The 15,201-nt window shown below is 40.1% G+C and overlaps 2 protein-coding genes across 6 annotated transcripts in view; both read right to left on the minus strand.

The window, feature by feature from the left end:
* Positions 1 to 2,419, minus strand: part of LOC124009548 (collagen alpha-1(XV) chain-like) — a 51,641-nt gene extending 49,222 nt beyond the window's left edge. The window contains exons 1-2 of the mRNA XM_046321436.1: positions 2,259 to 2,419; positions 2,094 to 2,167 (exon numbers count right to left, since the gene is read on the minus strand). Of these exons, the coding sequence (XP_046177392.1) occupies positions 2,094 to 2,167; positions 2,259 to 2,269 (85 nt within the window). The 5' untranslated portion in view covers positions 2,270 to 2,419. The remainder of the gene's footprint in view (positions 1 to 2,093; positions 2,168 to 2,258) is intronic.
* An 8,187-nt stretch (positions 2,420 to 10,606) lies between these two features.
* Positions 10,607 to 15,201, minus strand: part of LOC124009561 (solute carrier family 12 member 7-like) — a 49,791-nt gene continuing 45,196 nt past the window's right edge. For 2 of the 5 annotated variants that reach the window (XM_046321451.1, XM_046321453.1), the window contains exons 22-26: positions 14,960 to 15,094; positions 13,926 to 14,101; positions 13,540 to 13,554; positions 12,552 to 12,685; positions 10,607 to 12,277 (exon numbers count right to left, since the gene is read on the minus strand). In XM_046321451.1, coding sequence (XP_046177407.1) covers positions 12,186 to 12,277; positions 12,552 to 12,685; positions 13,540 to 13,554; positions 13,926 to 14,101; positions 14,960 to 15,094 — 552 coding nt within the window. In that variant the 3' untranslated portion in view covers positions 10,607 to 12,185. The remainder of the gene's footprint in view (positions 12,278 to 12,551; positions 12,686 to 13,539; positions 13,555 to 13,925; positions 14,102 to 14,959; positions 15,095 to 15,201) is intronic. The other 3 variants (XM_046321452.1, XM_046321455.1, XM_046321456.1) reach the window with 3 other exon arrangements.

Raw genomic sequence — 15,201 nt, forward strand, 5'->3', positions numbered from 1 at the left:
GAGTCTTTCTGGGTAAGTCTCTAAAGAGCTTTCCACACCTGGATTGTGCAACATTTGCCCATTATTATTTTCAAAATTCTTTCAAATTGGTTGTTGATCATTGTTAGACAACCATTTTCAGGTCTTGCCATAGATTTTCGAGTAGATTTATGTCAAAACTATAACTCTGCCACTCAGGAACATGCACTGTCTTCTTGGTAAGAAACTATAGTGTATATTTGGCCTTGTGTTTTAGGTTATTGTCCTGCTGAAAGGTGAATTCATCTCCCATTGTCTGGTGGAAAGCAGATTTTTCTCTAGGATTTTGCCTGTGCTAAGCTCCATTCCATTTATTTTACATCTTGAAAAACTCCCCAGTCCTTAGCAATAACAAGCATACCCATAACATGAAGCAGCCACTATGCTTGAAAATATGGAGAGTGGTACTCAATAATGTGTTATAATGGGTTTTCCCCAAACATAACACTTTGTATTCAGGACAAAAAGTAAATTGCTGTGCCACGTTTTTTGCAGTATTACTTTAGTGCCTTGTTGCAAACAGGATGCATGTTTTGGAATATTTGTACTCTGAACAGGCTTCCTTATATTCACTCTGTCAATTATGTTAGTTTAATGGAGTAACTACAATGTTTTGATCCATCCTTATGTCTCCTATCACAGCCATTTAACTCTATAACTGGCTTCATGGTGAAGTCCCTGAATGGTTTCCTTCCCTCCGGCAACTGAATTAGGAAGGACGTCTGTAGCTTTGTAGTGTCTGGGTGTTTTGATACACCATCTAAAGTGTAATAATAACTTCACCATGCTCAAAGGGATATTCAATGTCAGATTTGTTTTACTCATCTACCAATAAGAGCCCTTCATGGCGAGGCATTGGAAAACCTCCCTGATCTTTGTGGTTGAATCTGTGTTTGAAATTCACTGCTTGACTGAGGGACCTTATAGATAATTGGATGTGTGGAGTATAGAGATGAGGTAGTCATCAAACAATCATGTTAAACTCTATTATTGCACACAGTCCATGCAACTTATGGACTTGTTGAGGGGGGGGGGGGGGTACAGACTCACAGACTTGTTAAGCACATATTTCATCCTGAACTTATTTAAGCTTGCCAAAACAAAGGGGCTGAGTACTTATTGACTCAAGACATTTCAGCTTTTCATTTTTAATTCATTTGGATGAACATAGTCCACTTTGACATTATGGGGCATTGTGTGTAGGCCAGTGAGAGAGAAAAATCTCAATTGTATCCACATTCAATATAGGCTGTAACACAACAACATGTGGAAAACCCAAGGGGTGTGAATACTTTCGGAAAGCATGTATAAGGAAATAGCACTGATTACATTTTTTTTCACACTTTTGCAGTTAGTTTCATCACCTGTTGTACAATATGATATAAAACACAGGAATAACGTAATTATGACCGCACTGTGGCTTTAATTGAAACAATAACAAAGCAGTTGCCCAGCCTCTGTTTTAGTAAAAAGCTGAGGGATAGCCTGGAGAAACGTAACCACTCTCAACTTCATAGACAGAGCTATGGATGCAAGGACTGGCCATTCAAATTCGAGTTTGAATCATGTTTTGAGGCTATACAGTGTGTGTTTACATTTACATCGTTTACAAACATTGGAGTAAAACAAGCTTATATGATTGGTTCTGATGGGGTAGAACAGTTGAACTAAACTCACGAGGCATTTATACGTTATCTTCTTCAACAATCAATGGGTATAGAGTAGAACATTCATCTATAGGTCCAAAAATCGATTTAGCAACTAAGGATTCAAGCTTTAAATCAACTTCCTCGCAAAGTGATCATGTAGCCTTTATCAACTTGACATACTTATTTATTATTTACATACTGTTTGTAACCTATTTCACATAAAGAAGGCTATTTGAAAAGAAGAAACTTTTGTCTTTCAATTAGCCCATGTTCATTCCAAGAGTAGTCAGAGTCAAGACATTCTTTACCACGGAACACGTAGCAGGTTAATCACATACAGCACTTCCAAGTAGCCTATCTCCCCGAAAAAAATACAGCAAATAGGCCTATATTAATTATGAATACTTACATTTCAAAACGTCTTACCTTCAATGACCTCAACCGCAGTAGAAATGTGATACATCAGGACGAGATGAATAACCAGAGACCACCTGGACATGCTGGAGATAAGCAAATTATGTTAGGTGAGTTAGCCCGAAACTTTTTTGGTCTTCAAAATTAAGCACAAAACATTCAAATAAACACTCTTACCGAATAATCATTTTGGGCTCGATTTGCAAAATCCAATAATTCAAAATGGTCCTTAACGTGCTTAGAGTTGGAATCTGCTCTCTCACGCGCTCTGTCTCCTACGGACCTTTGCATCTCCTGCGGCTGAGTGCACTCTCAAGCTCTCTCCCGCGCGCTCTCTCTGTCTCTCTCTCTCTCTCTCTCTCTCTCTCTCTCTCTCTCTCTCTCTCTCTCTCTCTCTCTCTCTCTCTCTCTCTCTCTCTCTCTCTCTCTCTCTCTCTCTCTCTCTCTCTCTCTCGGCCTGGAGTAAACCCACCAATCGAACAAAGACATTCTCAGTTCTTCAGTGAGTCACTGGCCCATGGACATGGAAATCTGACTCCTTAAAATCCCTCACTGAACCGCTGCGTTAAACTTCTTATCCTCGCCATTTTTATGGCGACTAGCTGAACTGCCATAGACTTTTCCAGTAGCACTGTTTATGATGCTACTGAATATGATGACATGTCAGCTATATTGCAATCATTTTATCAAGCTGGCTGGGGATAGCTCCTCTACATACTGTAAAAAAAAGTTTTTATAACCAATTCCACAAGTGTTTCATTTAGAGTGTTGCAATAAATTGTCATTTTTGAGTTGGCCTTAATTTTGTTCTGACTCAATGAGACAAATTGGGGAAAATTGGAAAAAAAAATCAGTGGGTTAACTGCCTTGGACTTGTAACCAAACGGTTGCAAGATCAAATCCCTGACAAGGTCCCTCTTCCCCTAAACAAGGCAGTTAACCCACTGTTCCTAGGTCGTCATTAAAAATAAGAATGTGTTCTTAACTGACTCGCCTAATTAAATAAAGGAAATTAATATTTGTAAAATATTGCAACACGAATGGTAAACATCCTTTCATGGCTGATACCTAACAACAGGTAGTGGCACTGTGACAGTGAAGTTTAGTAATAAGGTCATAGGTGAATACCTTGCAAGTCTGTTTGATGTTTAGCTGTCATCAACCACTGGGGACTGTTAAGGCCTTTCCATAGACCCTGTATCACATTACTCTCAGCACCCTGTCTAGATGCTAATCTCTGGCAGACTTCATGAACTGGACCTGCTGGAGACAAGGGTAGCGCTAGCAAGGTGTACCCTGTTGGCATGTTGACCATGCCAGGCATCCCCACAAATACCTGACACGATATGCTATTATGAGATGATATCAGTTGATATGCAACTGCACCATATTCCTCCAGAACAGAGTTTGAAATTGGATGTGGTTTCTTTAAAGGATCATGGAGAAGTTAACATCAATCTTGGATGGTCATTGGTCAATCTAACATGATTTAATAATTGTTCATCAACTGATTTATTACATCAACGTTTATGACATGATGTTTCCAAGAAAACTGGGAGAGGGAAAGAAAGCTCTAATGAAAGCAATCCTGATGAAGATTTATGCTGTTAATTTACTTGCACCGACTTTAAAATAATTTACTCAGACAATTTGCCTAATTGTTATTTTAGCTGAAGCCCTCTAATCAGTCAGCCACACTTTCCCCTGTCTCACAAAACACATCATGACAAAACCATTACATACCCAAACTATCATGATTACATACCCAAACCAAAACCATTACATACCCAAACCAAAACCATTACATTCCCAAACCAACATGATTACATACCCAAACCAAAACGATTACATACCCAAACCAAAACGATTACATACCCAAACCAAAACCATTACTTACCCAAACCAAAACGATTACATACCCAAACCAAAACCATTACATACCCAAACCAACATAATTACATACCCAAACCAACATGATTACATACCCAAACCAACATGATTACATACCCAAACCAAAACCATTACATACCCAAACCAACATGATTACATATCCAAACCAACATGATTACATACCCAAACCAAAACCATTACATACCCAAACCAACATGATTACATACCCAAACCAACATGATTACATACCCAAACCAACATGATTACATACCCAAACCAAAGCCATTACATACCCAAACCAAAACCATTACATACCCAAACCAACATGATTACATACCCAAACCAACATGATTACATACCCAAACCAACATGATTACATACCCAAACCAAAATGATTACATACCCAAACCAAAACCATTACATACCCAAACCAACATGATTACATACCCAAACCAAAGCCATTACATACCCAAACCAAAACCATTACATACCCAAACCAAAACCATTACATACCCAAACCAACATGATTACATACCCAAACCAAAACCATTACTTACCGAAATCAAAACCATTACATACCCAAACCAACATGATTACATACCCAAACCAAAACCATTACTTACCCAAATCAAAGCCATTACATACCCAAACCAAAACCATTACTTACCCAAATCAAAGCCATTACATACCCAAACCAAAACCATTACATACCCAAACCAAAACCATTACATTACATTCCCAAACCAAAATTATTACATTCCCAAACCAAAATCATTACATTACATTCCCAAACCAAAATTATTACATTCCCAAACCAAAATCATTACATTACATTCCCAAACCAAAATCATTACATTACATTCCCAAACCAAAATCATTACATACCCAAACCAAAACCATTTAATTCTGTAATAAAGGAACTAGTGGCATAGTCACGCACTGACAAAGTTTCACTATAGAGAAAGCATTGTTCCATCATATAATTCTGTGCCATGTAATTCTTACAATATGTTTAAAAATGTATAACTCATCTGATTTCTAGTATTTACAGTAATTCAAGGCCTAGATTCATTAACAGATATTACTTAGAGATTAGCCTACTTATTTTTGGAACCACAAATACCACCCCTCTCCATTGTTTTTTGGAGGGGTGGGGGGGTCCTCTCATTAGGCTTTAAGGCTTGTGAGCAGTGACATCTGCATGAGGTATTATTTTCTAGCAGGAGCACCTGTCTCCTCAACCTCTGTATTCCCCCTTCAATATAATGATCATTTGGCTGTTCTGGACCATGCTTTAACAAGCCAGGTCACTGAGCCTTTTCTTAACGAAGCCACTCAACAGAAATAATTTGTTATCAACAAGGTCTGGTGTCAGCCGACCTCTGACCCCTGGGGTTAAGTGTAGCGGCCAGGGCCTTAAGTTGAGACAAGACACAGCTAGCTAATGACCCAGCAGTGTTATTGCCCTTGGTCAGCTATTGGCTGTCTCTCACAAGTTACAAACCCTGACCTGTAGAGTTAACCCATTACTCCGTTGGCAGATTGTGAATGAATTGTTGGCAATTAATGTTATCGCCAGTAGAGTAATCTGATAGGAAGATTGTAGTCACAGCATGCTTCTTTATCTTTTTGCTCCAAACTATCCCAGTTTGAATCTAGTAACCCCAACGGAATCTAAAGTAACACCCATTCCTCAGTCTGCACTGAGTGTACATTCTTCACATCACTTGCACCTTCGACAAGCATTCTGATGATAACTAAGCACTGAGAAAATTACTTTACATCCTAGGGCTTAGTTGAATTCCACTCTCAGCAAGATGCAGCTGATACATTATTAAAGCCTAAGTAATTTTGTTCTCCACTGAAACCTAGCGAACAACAACCTCTCTTTATTCATAAAACAAAATGTTCACATTCTTGATCTGAGATTCAGTAGACACCAATAGAGATGTTACAAAGAGGCACTCAACAAGTTTAGTTAGATTGGCTAAATTTAGAACGAGGGTCAAATCAACTTTAATGTTAATGTCCCGCAAATTACTTAAAGTGATTTGGCTAGGGCACGCATGGCTCATGTGGCTGGTGGTGAAAGAGGCTCCGGGGAAGGGCAGGTGATATTCTTGTGCGATGTCAGATTGTGCGATGTCAGGCCACAGGTCTGCATCCTCTTGGACATTTCACATGGTTCCAAACCTAACTGTTTGAGGCAGTGGAAAGGAATGGGAGTTTCAATGGGCAATCAGGACACTGTCCGTTCATTCACTGTTCATTTGATCTCCAAGGATTCCATTCACAGTGTACTCTTAATCGCCAATCTGCCCATGATGACAAACCTGTATGTTGTGGTTAAATTAAACTGTGGCTAAGGAAGGCACAAACCGTGGCCAGCAAAAGCATCAATATCTGTATAGGAGACCACTATCATCCTTCTCAGAGGTAATTTTTTTTTAAACTTACCTTTTTATGTTGTAAGCCTATTCAACTCACAGTTTTATCATACTAGTTTCTGTAGAATGAGTTTGAATTGGTCATTTTAGGCTTAAAAGTGGAGAGTGGATGAATATTTTCCCAATGCCTGCTTTGTTTCTGAGTCGGCCTACATGGTGAGTTTAGATCTGAGAAGTGAGACTTGCTTTCTTTTACATGATGGGAGGCCAGATCCCCTACTGTGTCCCTACTGTTGTTATAGGTTGTTGACTGATTGCTTTGGTAACCGCGGTAATGGCTTACGTACTGAAAGTGGATTTTCCCCAAGAACAGCCTTAGTATTCACAGTGCTCGAAAAAAAATTGAAATGTGACTTGTGTGGAATGCCATTTGTGGGATGTGACTGGGTTAGCTAGCAGCTTACAGAGGAGGGCTAAATCAGGACAGTGTATGTCATTCTGATCTTTCAAACCATGGGTCAGCAATTGCCATTACCAATCTTAATCAATTTAATTAGTTCAATTCTGATTGAGCACAAGATGATTTCAAAGAAGCTTTCAAATATGTAGCCACAAAATGTACACAGCCCCCCACAAATACACACTTTAGCACACTTTAGCCCCCAGTATTTGATATAATCTCTGGTAGTACCACAGTTTGTGATAAACATATTTCAATTTATGAGGTGTGATGTACTGTATGATAAACAGCTAAACTTCTTTTCATTTCAGTCATTTAGCAGACACTCTTATCCAGAGTGACATACAGGAGCAATTAGGGTTAAGTGCCTTGCTCAAGGGCCTTTTTCACCTGGTCATAGTCGGCCTGGGGATTCGAACTAGCAACCTTACAGTTTCTGGCCAAACACTCTTAACCACTAAGCTACTCCACACTGTCTTAAGTGTCCACCTGCATACAATAATGCCTTACCAGAATGCCTGTAGGGAAATGTCTATAATGTGAGTGAGAAAAACCATTTCCATAGAGGTTTGCCTCGTCCACCCCCATGTCTCTGAAGTAACCTCTTATAGACCGGGCTCTGGGATTGGGGTGTGTACAATGGTTCAAAATGGGACCCATTATTTTAGAATTCTGTCAGGCTTTGAACAGGTTGATATCTGTGGGGTACCCAGGTTGACACTGAGCTGAAAGGGCCACAGTCTGCTCTCTTTAGTCACAGACCATCAAACATCCAGGGAGGAGAGGTGGGGCATGGATTTGGGAAGGGGGTTTCCTACATTAAATGTTTCAAGATAACAACAGTGAAACTACATCTTGGCAAAGTGCATACAAAAGCTGAGAAGTTTGATATCTGGGTAACTGTTTTGAGTGTGACATAAAGCTCTCCAATGTAACTGTATGATCTCACAACCCAGGTCACCCTTCTGTACCCCCAATACTAAATCAGTCTGTTCAGTTCTGTTCTCATAGTATTATTTCTCTAAGGATGCTAAAAGCAGCCTGTGAACACAAACAGAGGTTTCCCCTTCCCCAGTCAGACTCTAAAAAGAGAACAAGACATGCAGTGCATGGCTCTGGTTGTCCCAGGGAAATATGGCTAATATGGTACAGCATGGTGCAACACCCCCATCATGCCATTTATAAGTGGGCCAAGTAAGTGGAAAATAATTGAATAACATCCTGTGATTATAGTTAACCCATAAAGGGAAACAAAACATCATGGAGATCTTAGTTTTTCTGGAAGTTCCTGGCCGATCCTCATTTCCTCATTTGTCTGGTTTGCTCACGCATCACGGCACACCTGTATTTGACAACTGTCTGTGAGGGAGGAAAGTTTTAGTGAGGGCTTCTCCGATAAGTAATGGGTGGCTGTACTGTCCTAAATGGGAAAACACTAATCACAAACAACATTAACATCAATAAACATGGCTCACTTGAATGAAATTCTCATGTGCTTTGGGATACAAATGCATGTTGTTCGAGGCATTATACTTATTTCTAGAACATTCGTTAGCATTGTGTCTGTGACCCTTTAGTCTGGAAGGACTTACATAAGTTGGTTTAACACAGTAGCTGTTTGTGCTGGGCTGTTGGGACAGTTTCAGAGGTTGTTAGGCGTTGATTCCCAGCCACATGATAATAATCCATGCCAGTGGAAAGCGCCCAAGCAGCAAATAAGACAATATCATGGGAAATGTCATAGAATATGCTTCAACAGTTACATGTTGGAAAGTGTTTTCAAATGTATATCATGCTGTTTTTATGGTAGGCTATGATAGTGGATGTTTGATAAAAGTTCAAACTTTGAGTGCAGTACAGTTTTCCAGTCCCAATTTAATGAAAGCCTTTCAATTGCTACTGATAACTGACTGGCCCAGTTTAGTTCTCACTGTCACGAGTGCTAAACCTTTGCAAGTTATTGACAGTGGGAAGTTTTCGCATGATTCTGATTGCCAACAAGACCTCTCCAGTAAAATGTTTTGAGACATTTTTCTATTGTATGCAATGTCCTCTGCTAGACAAACCCGGAAACATAAAAACAAGAACTTGGTACAACTTCTATCTGGCCCCAGTTGTTATTTCAGATTATATTCACATTATTCACTCGGTCTCTTAAATATGTAGGCTGTAGCTTGTTTATTCCTAAACAGTGGAATCACACGTTATGAAATGGTAAGGACAATTTTCTCAAATGCCAACAGTCAAGTTTCAGCAAATTCATACATTTTCTCAAACTCGAACAGTCAAGTCCCCTCAAACAGTTTATTTTCTCAATACAATTTACAAAAAAGGAAGAAAAAAAATCTAAAGAGTTACAGAAGATGAAAGGAAACAGTAAATATTATGCTGCCTACCGATTGTTGATGTAGAGGGAAAACCATACTTACATTTCTCATTTTAGTTTTCAATAAACACTTACTAACGTCTTAAGAGTTTACTTAGAGATATCAGATATTACATACTCTACACTATGATGATATGCTGTTAACTTTAAATTGAAATACATTAACTCAGTCATTCATTCATTCAAAAGATCTTTGGCACATCTGAACCTATAGGGTTCGTGTCAGTACATATCATACGAGGAGAATCAGCTGACATGTTTGTACTTTATCTCCCACTGTATTTCTATAAGGTGGATTACAGAATATAATAGGACAGCAATATATAATACCGTCAAATAAATCTATAGTTTAATACAAAATAGTGCAACACAATCTTTGCATTCACCTACCATCTGTCTTAAATGATGGATTTAGACACCATGTCATAGAGCAGGTCACAGTCGTATAGTTCTTGCATATTCAGTTGACACTTATTGTTAAAAACAACATCAGCTAAATCTTAGTGACAAATAACATACAGTGTGTCTTGCATAATTTCATATGGTGCAGACCGCAGACACATACAGGCTCCCTCAAAACACAGTATAACCTCACGAGATTGGATTCAAACAAACATTTAGGTAGGTACTGTAGACAGCATAAGCATTGGTGGGGAGTACAATAATGTCGACCCCATAGTCCTATGTTTACCTGCAATACTCAATGGGGACATAAATAAACATTTACAGTATCCCACAGGAAGCACATGAATTCACATCCAACATCTGTTGACAGAGTGCAGACAGTCACTGTACATTAAATAAATCAATACAAGAAACATGAATGATCTCAATATCGACACACAATGGCTGCTTTCCTATTTAAGTGTACATATACTGTTGGAATCTGACGTTTTGCTGCTACACAGTTGGTGAGCACAGTACACAGCAACACAGACAATTAAATAAGGTACTATGTTTCCTAATACACTGTGATATGTAAACAGCAGAAGTAGTCAGTCACCTGATTTAGTGAAATGAAAAATGAATCAATAATGCATACAGTGCAGTAAGTCTAATGTTGCACTAGACAACACACACGTGTCATGCTGTGCAGCAAAATGTGACAGGACATGTATACTATGTCACTCGGTTATACACTATTCAGTATAACCCAATGTACTGTACAGTTCATTCCCCATATAACACCTAAATGATACGCTGCCTCCCAAATTGCACTCTATTTCATATATAGTGCCTTACTTTTGACCAGAGCTGATACAGATGTAGGATCTTAATTTGATGACTCTGTTGCAGGAGAACTTTCCTACAATGCAGGAAATGTAAAAGTGTATTTAAGGTTTAAAAATGCTTCTAAAGTTTGTAATTTACACTTTGAAATAATAACATAATAATTCACATGTCCTGTTGCTGCAGGACTATTTTCATGCTGTAGCAAACTGGCTCAAATTAAGATCCCTCATCTGTAGGGCTCTGGTCAAAAGTAGTGCACTAAATAGGGAATAGGGTGCCATTTGGGACGCATCCATAGACATTCGAGGATCAGAATGTACAGTTTGACTTCTATTCTGCCTCATCTCTGACACAGAATCCAAACCATAAAGGCCCGTCATTTGATTAGATCAAATGAAGCCTGGTGATTATCTTAATGTACAGTATATTAAGTTTGGTCACCACAATGGACCACAAAAATCTCAAGAGCTTTGCTTTGGTGAGAACTGTTTCAAATACAAAACTATTGTGTATAGCATATCCATATCTCCTGGCTATGGCTTTATTTTAAAGCTGTTTTATCAGGTATTTACACAGACATTCTATGGGAAAAAAATGTAATTACATAACAGTTACTTAATAATTACCTTAAATAGTACTGTACAATAAAACATAACAATCTAATTTAGTGTAACAAAACTACATATTTGTATTGTGGCCTCCCTATGCCATTGTGTATTTCATCAAATTGACATGAAAATACTGTATTCCTATAATAGAAAATTGTGCTCAAACAAATCTCAATAAGTGAAATTTGTGAGGACATTTAATAATTTCATAATTCGTTATGTTTTGCACAAATGGCTCATATACACAACTGGATACTGAGGCGATTCATGGAAAATTGCTCGCTCAAGGGCACAACTGCAGTAGGCTGCCCAACCTGCCATTTAAACACCTGTCTACCACCTGAACTTACAAGCTACATCCCATATCAACTAAAGGCTAGACCAGGGGTTCCCAAACCGTTTCATTCCGGCATTGGGGAACATCCTGCACGGGTGCCAAGTCTATTTCTATGGGCAAAAGCTAAAAACCATTAGCTGCCATGAGCTAGTTGATCTGGACATTTATGACAAGTTATAAATAGCTCTCTAAGGTATGCAATGACAAGAGGAAAAATACCCAATGCATTACTACCCAATGAAATTGCGACTTGGGCATTCTACTATTACAACTTTCAAGAGTAAGTTGAAAGCCGGACAGAGTGGGGGGCTATGTCAACAGAGACATCCTCTGATCATAGCTCAGGGCACTAATGCAGTATAGTTTACTGCGCCCCCCTCCCCCGCTGACTCCTCGCTCGCACCACAATTTGGGAATCACTGGACTAGACCATACTGCATTAGTGCCCTGAGCTATGTCATCAGAGGACGTCTCTATCTAACCTACTATCATTACTCATGCACTTTGTTCTACTGAAACAACTCCTATTCATAACGACTGACATGGGAAACCTGAAAGGAATATGACAAGAAATAAAAAGGGAGGATGATCCAGAGTGCCCTCTGATGTCCTCCACCAGTCAGCAGCGGTGTGTGCTCAGCCTGCTCTAAGAGTGGAGGTAGCCCCCTACTGTTCTCCCATACTGTAGGGGGCGCCCAGCTCCTCTCCTGGCACTGTGGCAGAGGCTGAGGCCCAGCCACTTGGCTGGCCGGCCACACCGGAGGCTCTGAGGCTGCACCATGCCCGCCCTGTGTCTGCTGGCGCTAAGAATAGATGGTGATCACCTCCCTGCCTCCGCCACGCACCAGCAGCACCCGGTCCAGCCCATCCATAAGAACCTCCAGGAACTCCATGTCTATAGGCCATGGGTTAAAGGAGAAACAACTGCAGTCTGGATATAAACATTGATGTGGAAGAGTACTAATGGAATCTATGGTACAGTCATTTGAAATGTCAAAAGGAAAAATAATGAGGGCAATAACAGATGGAGATGCCCAAACTACTTTATGGTGTTCAAAACAGCGTATAGCTTCCATCCATGTTAAGTCGATATTACTGTAAGATGATACTGACTAAGTGGACACTCAGTTGTCCAGTTCAGAGTATACTAGTGGTTTAAAAAAGGATACAATTCTCATCTCCTCCCTTGGTTTTGGGCGGCCCAGGCATGTTCAGCAGCACCAGCTGAGCACCTTGGGACTTGTTGACCACAACCTCATTCAACTTGACCGCGGTGTGCATCCTCCGCACGTTAGACTGGTTCCTATGAGAGTACAGGTTGAACTCAGGAGGAACAAGTCTTACATGTTTTCTACTTGGGCTGTGTCCCAAATGGCACCCTATTCATTTTGTAATGCATTACTGTTGGCCAGAGCCGTATGAGCCCAATGGGCCCTGTCAAAAGTAGTGTACTATATAGGGAATTGGTTGCCATTTGAGACACAACCTTAGACTATGCCTTATATCGTACTACAGAATGCTATTATAAACATGATATCACACCTGTCATATGCATTCATTATAAGTGACTTGACGGCGTCATGGCTCACGACTCAAATTTAGTCACACGCTTACCAAGAATTGACAGGAAACCAATTAGCTACCCTAAGTCATTGTATATTGAAGGCCTCAATAGACATGCTACGGTACAGACATACCATATACTGTATTATATTGTTCTGACAGTGTTCATGACTGACCTTGTCAGGAGTTATGTCATGTTGATACTACAGAAGCATAGAGATCAGGTTCATGTCATGGTTACAGTAGCATTGTATCAGTAGGCTTAAAATAATCTAATTAAGGAATATTGTAGGTAGAGATCATTTCATGACAGAAGAACTTTGTTTTAGTAATAATATCACGCCTTACTAACCGATACATCAAGGCATATATTTGATATACAATATGCTTATGGTTGTAGCAAACAGTCTCTGCAAGTTAGGCAAGGTCATGCATGCAGAGAGAACGTTATCCTTTCCATGCAGATCAACTGTGAGGAGGAGGAGGAGGAGGAGAGAAGTGAAGAAAGACTTCACACAACCCTCGCTTCTCCAATAAAAACTGTAAGGTCATGACATGGAAAGGGAAGTTGTGACAAAGGGAAACTTGACTTACAGACTCTCCCACTCACTAGAAGGAAGGAAACAAAACATATATATATATCGGTTAATCACATTCTTTCATATACAAATAGGGACAACTGGGCGTCAATGATGGATTACAGACTGATGCCAGGTTATTCACTATATAACGTCCTAAGAACAAAGACTAGCTCAAGTAATGGTACATGACACACTCTCTAATTTCAAATAACAGTAGCTATTGTCGCTATGATTCAGTATCTGTGCAGTAGACATGTGCATCTATGGAATTCCCAGTACCAATACTTGATGTAGTACGGAACAGCAAGGCTTGGCTAGACTGAGTAGTGTGAAAGGAATACTTCTGGTCCAACAGCATGCTGCAGTGTGAGCCTGGAGCCTCTAGGGGGAGATACCTACGGTTTCATATTAAACAGGTCCTTCACGCCCACGTTGGGTTCGCTGCGGTTACGGTTCCTCTCGGTGATCAGCTTGTCTTTGGTCCAGGTCATGTGGACGCGGTGGTCGGGCGTGGCGGGTGCGTTGTCGTTGAGGTTGCCATGCGACTTTGTGCCCAGTTTAGTGATCAGCTGAGCCTGGGGAATAACAACACTGGTTTTACTACAGACCCAGGCAGCACGCTAAACAAAGTGGTGCCTCTCATCATCAGACAGGATCAGCAGGCCGGCCCAACTGTAGAATGGAGATTATCCTTGTTTTGCATTAGCGACAAGAATGATAATGTTACTCCTAACAAAAGATCCACATTGTATTAGGGATGATATTCTCATGATTTAATTTGTCTCCTCCACGGAAACGTAATGAAATACATTTCAATGTCTCAACATGAAAATAACAAAGTGACAAAAACAATGCATTACATAGGAACAAAATGAAATGGACTACAGCAAAACAATAATAAAAACAATGCAAATCAATTGTAGTGAAGTTGAAAATTGTAAATAATGGAAAGATGAGAACTGGGACTACATTTCTAGTTGAAGGGTTGGGGTTGGCAGTTTTCTAAAACGCTCTAAGTTCTCAGTTCCTACAAGATCTAAGTCTAATAGCTGCTACAAAGCCGACAACTCTCAGGTAAGTTAATCGAGGAGTGTGGTGACAATGACATGGAGAGGGCCACAGCAATAGACAGACATCCTATAATTCAGTTCCATTTAATTATCTTGCCACAGACATATTCACTCAGAGCAATGCTTCCCAGCACTGCATCCAGAAACACATACAGCATTGGAGTACGCTGCTACTGGAACATCTCTGTCATTCCTTAAGAGTTCCTCAAGAATTCACAAATCACAGCCATTTTTGGGATATTTAATAGCTGTGGCTCTGTCCATGTCAGATACAAGTATGAGGACGGGCTAGAGGGTGACGAAGGAGAGGGGAGGGAGATGCTTATGGGATGTTTGTGGGACATCACGTGGCTGCTTGGCTACCTCCTCATCCTCACGCATGTCCCTGGATATGGACAGGCTTGGGACCTGTAGTGTGTTTGGGGCCTTTAGTGTCTCCACCACTGATGACTTCTTCCTCTTGATGGAGAGACGCGACTCGTCTGTGATGCTCTGAATCTGAAGCCCAACCCGATGCGAGCCCAGAACATCCAACACAGCAGCAGGAAATCAGGACAGGCCAAAATGTCACAACAGTTGGCCAATATTACGAGCCCCACACGACA

The sequence above is a fragment of the Oncorhynchus gorbuscha genome, linkage group LG22, assembly GCF_021184085.1.
Source record: "Oncorhynchus gorbuscha isolate QuinsamMale2020 ecotype Even-year linkage group LG22, OgorEven_v1.0, whole genome shotgun sequence".
NCBI classification, from domain to species: domain Eukaryota; kingdom Metazoa; phylum Chordata; class Actinopteri; order Salmoniformes; family Salmonidae; genus Oncorhynchus; species Oncorhynchus gorbuscha.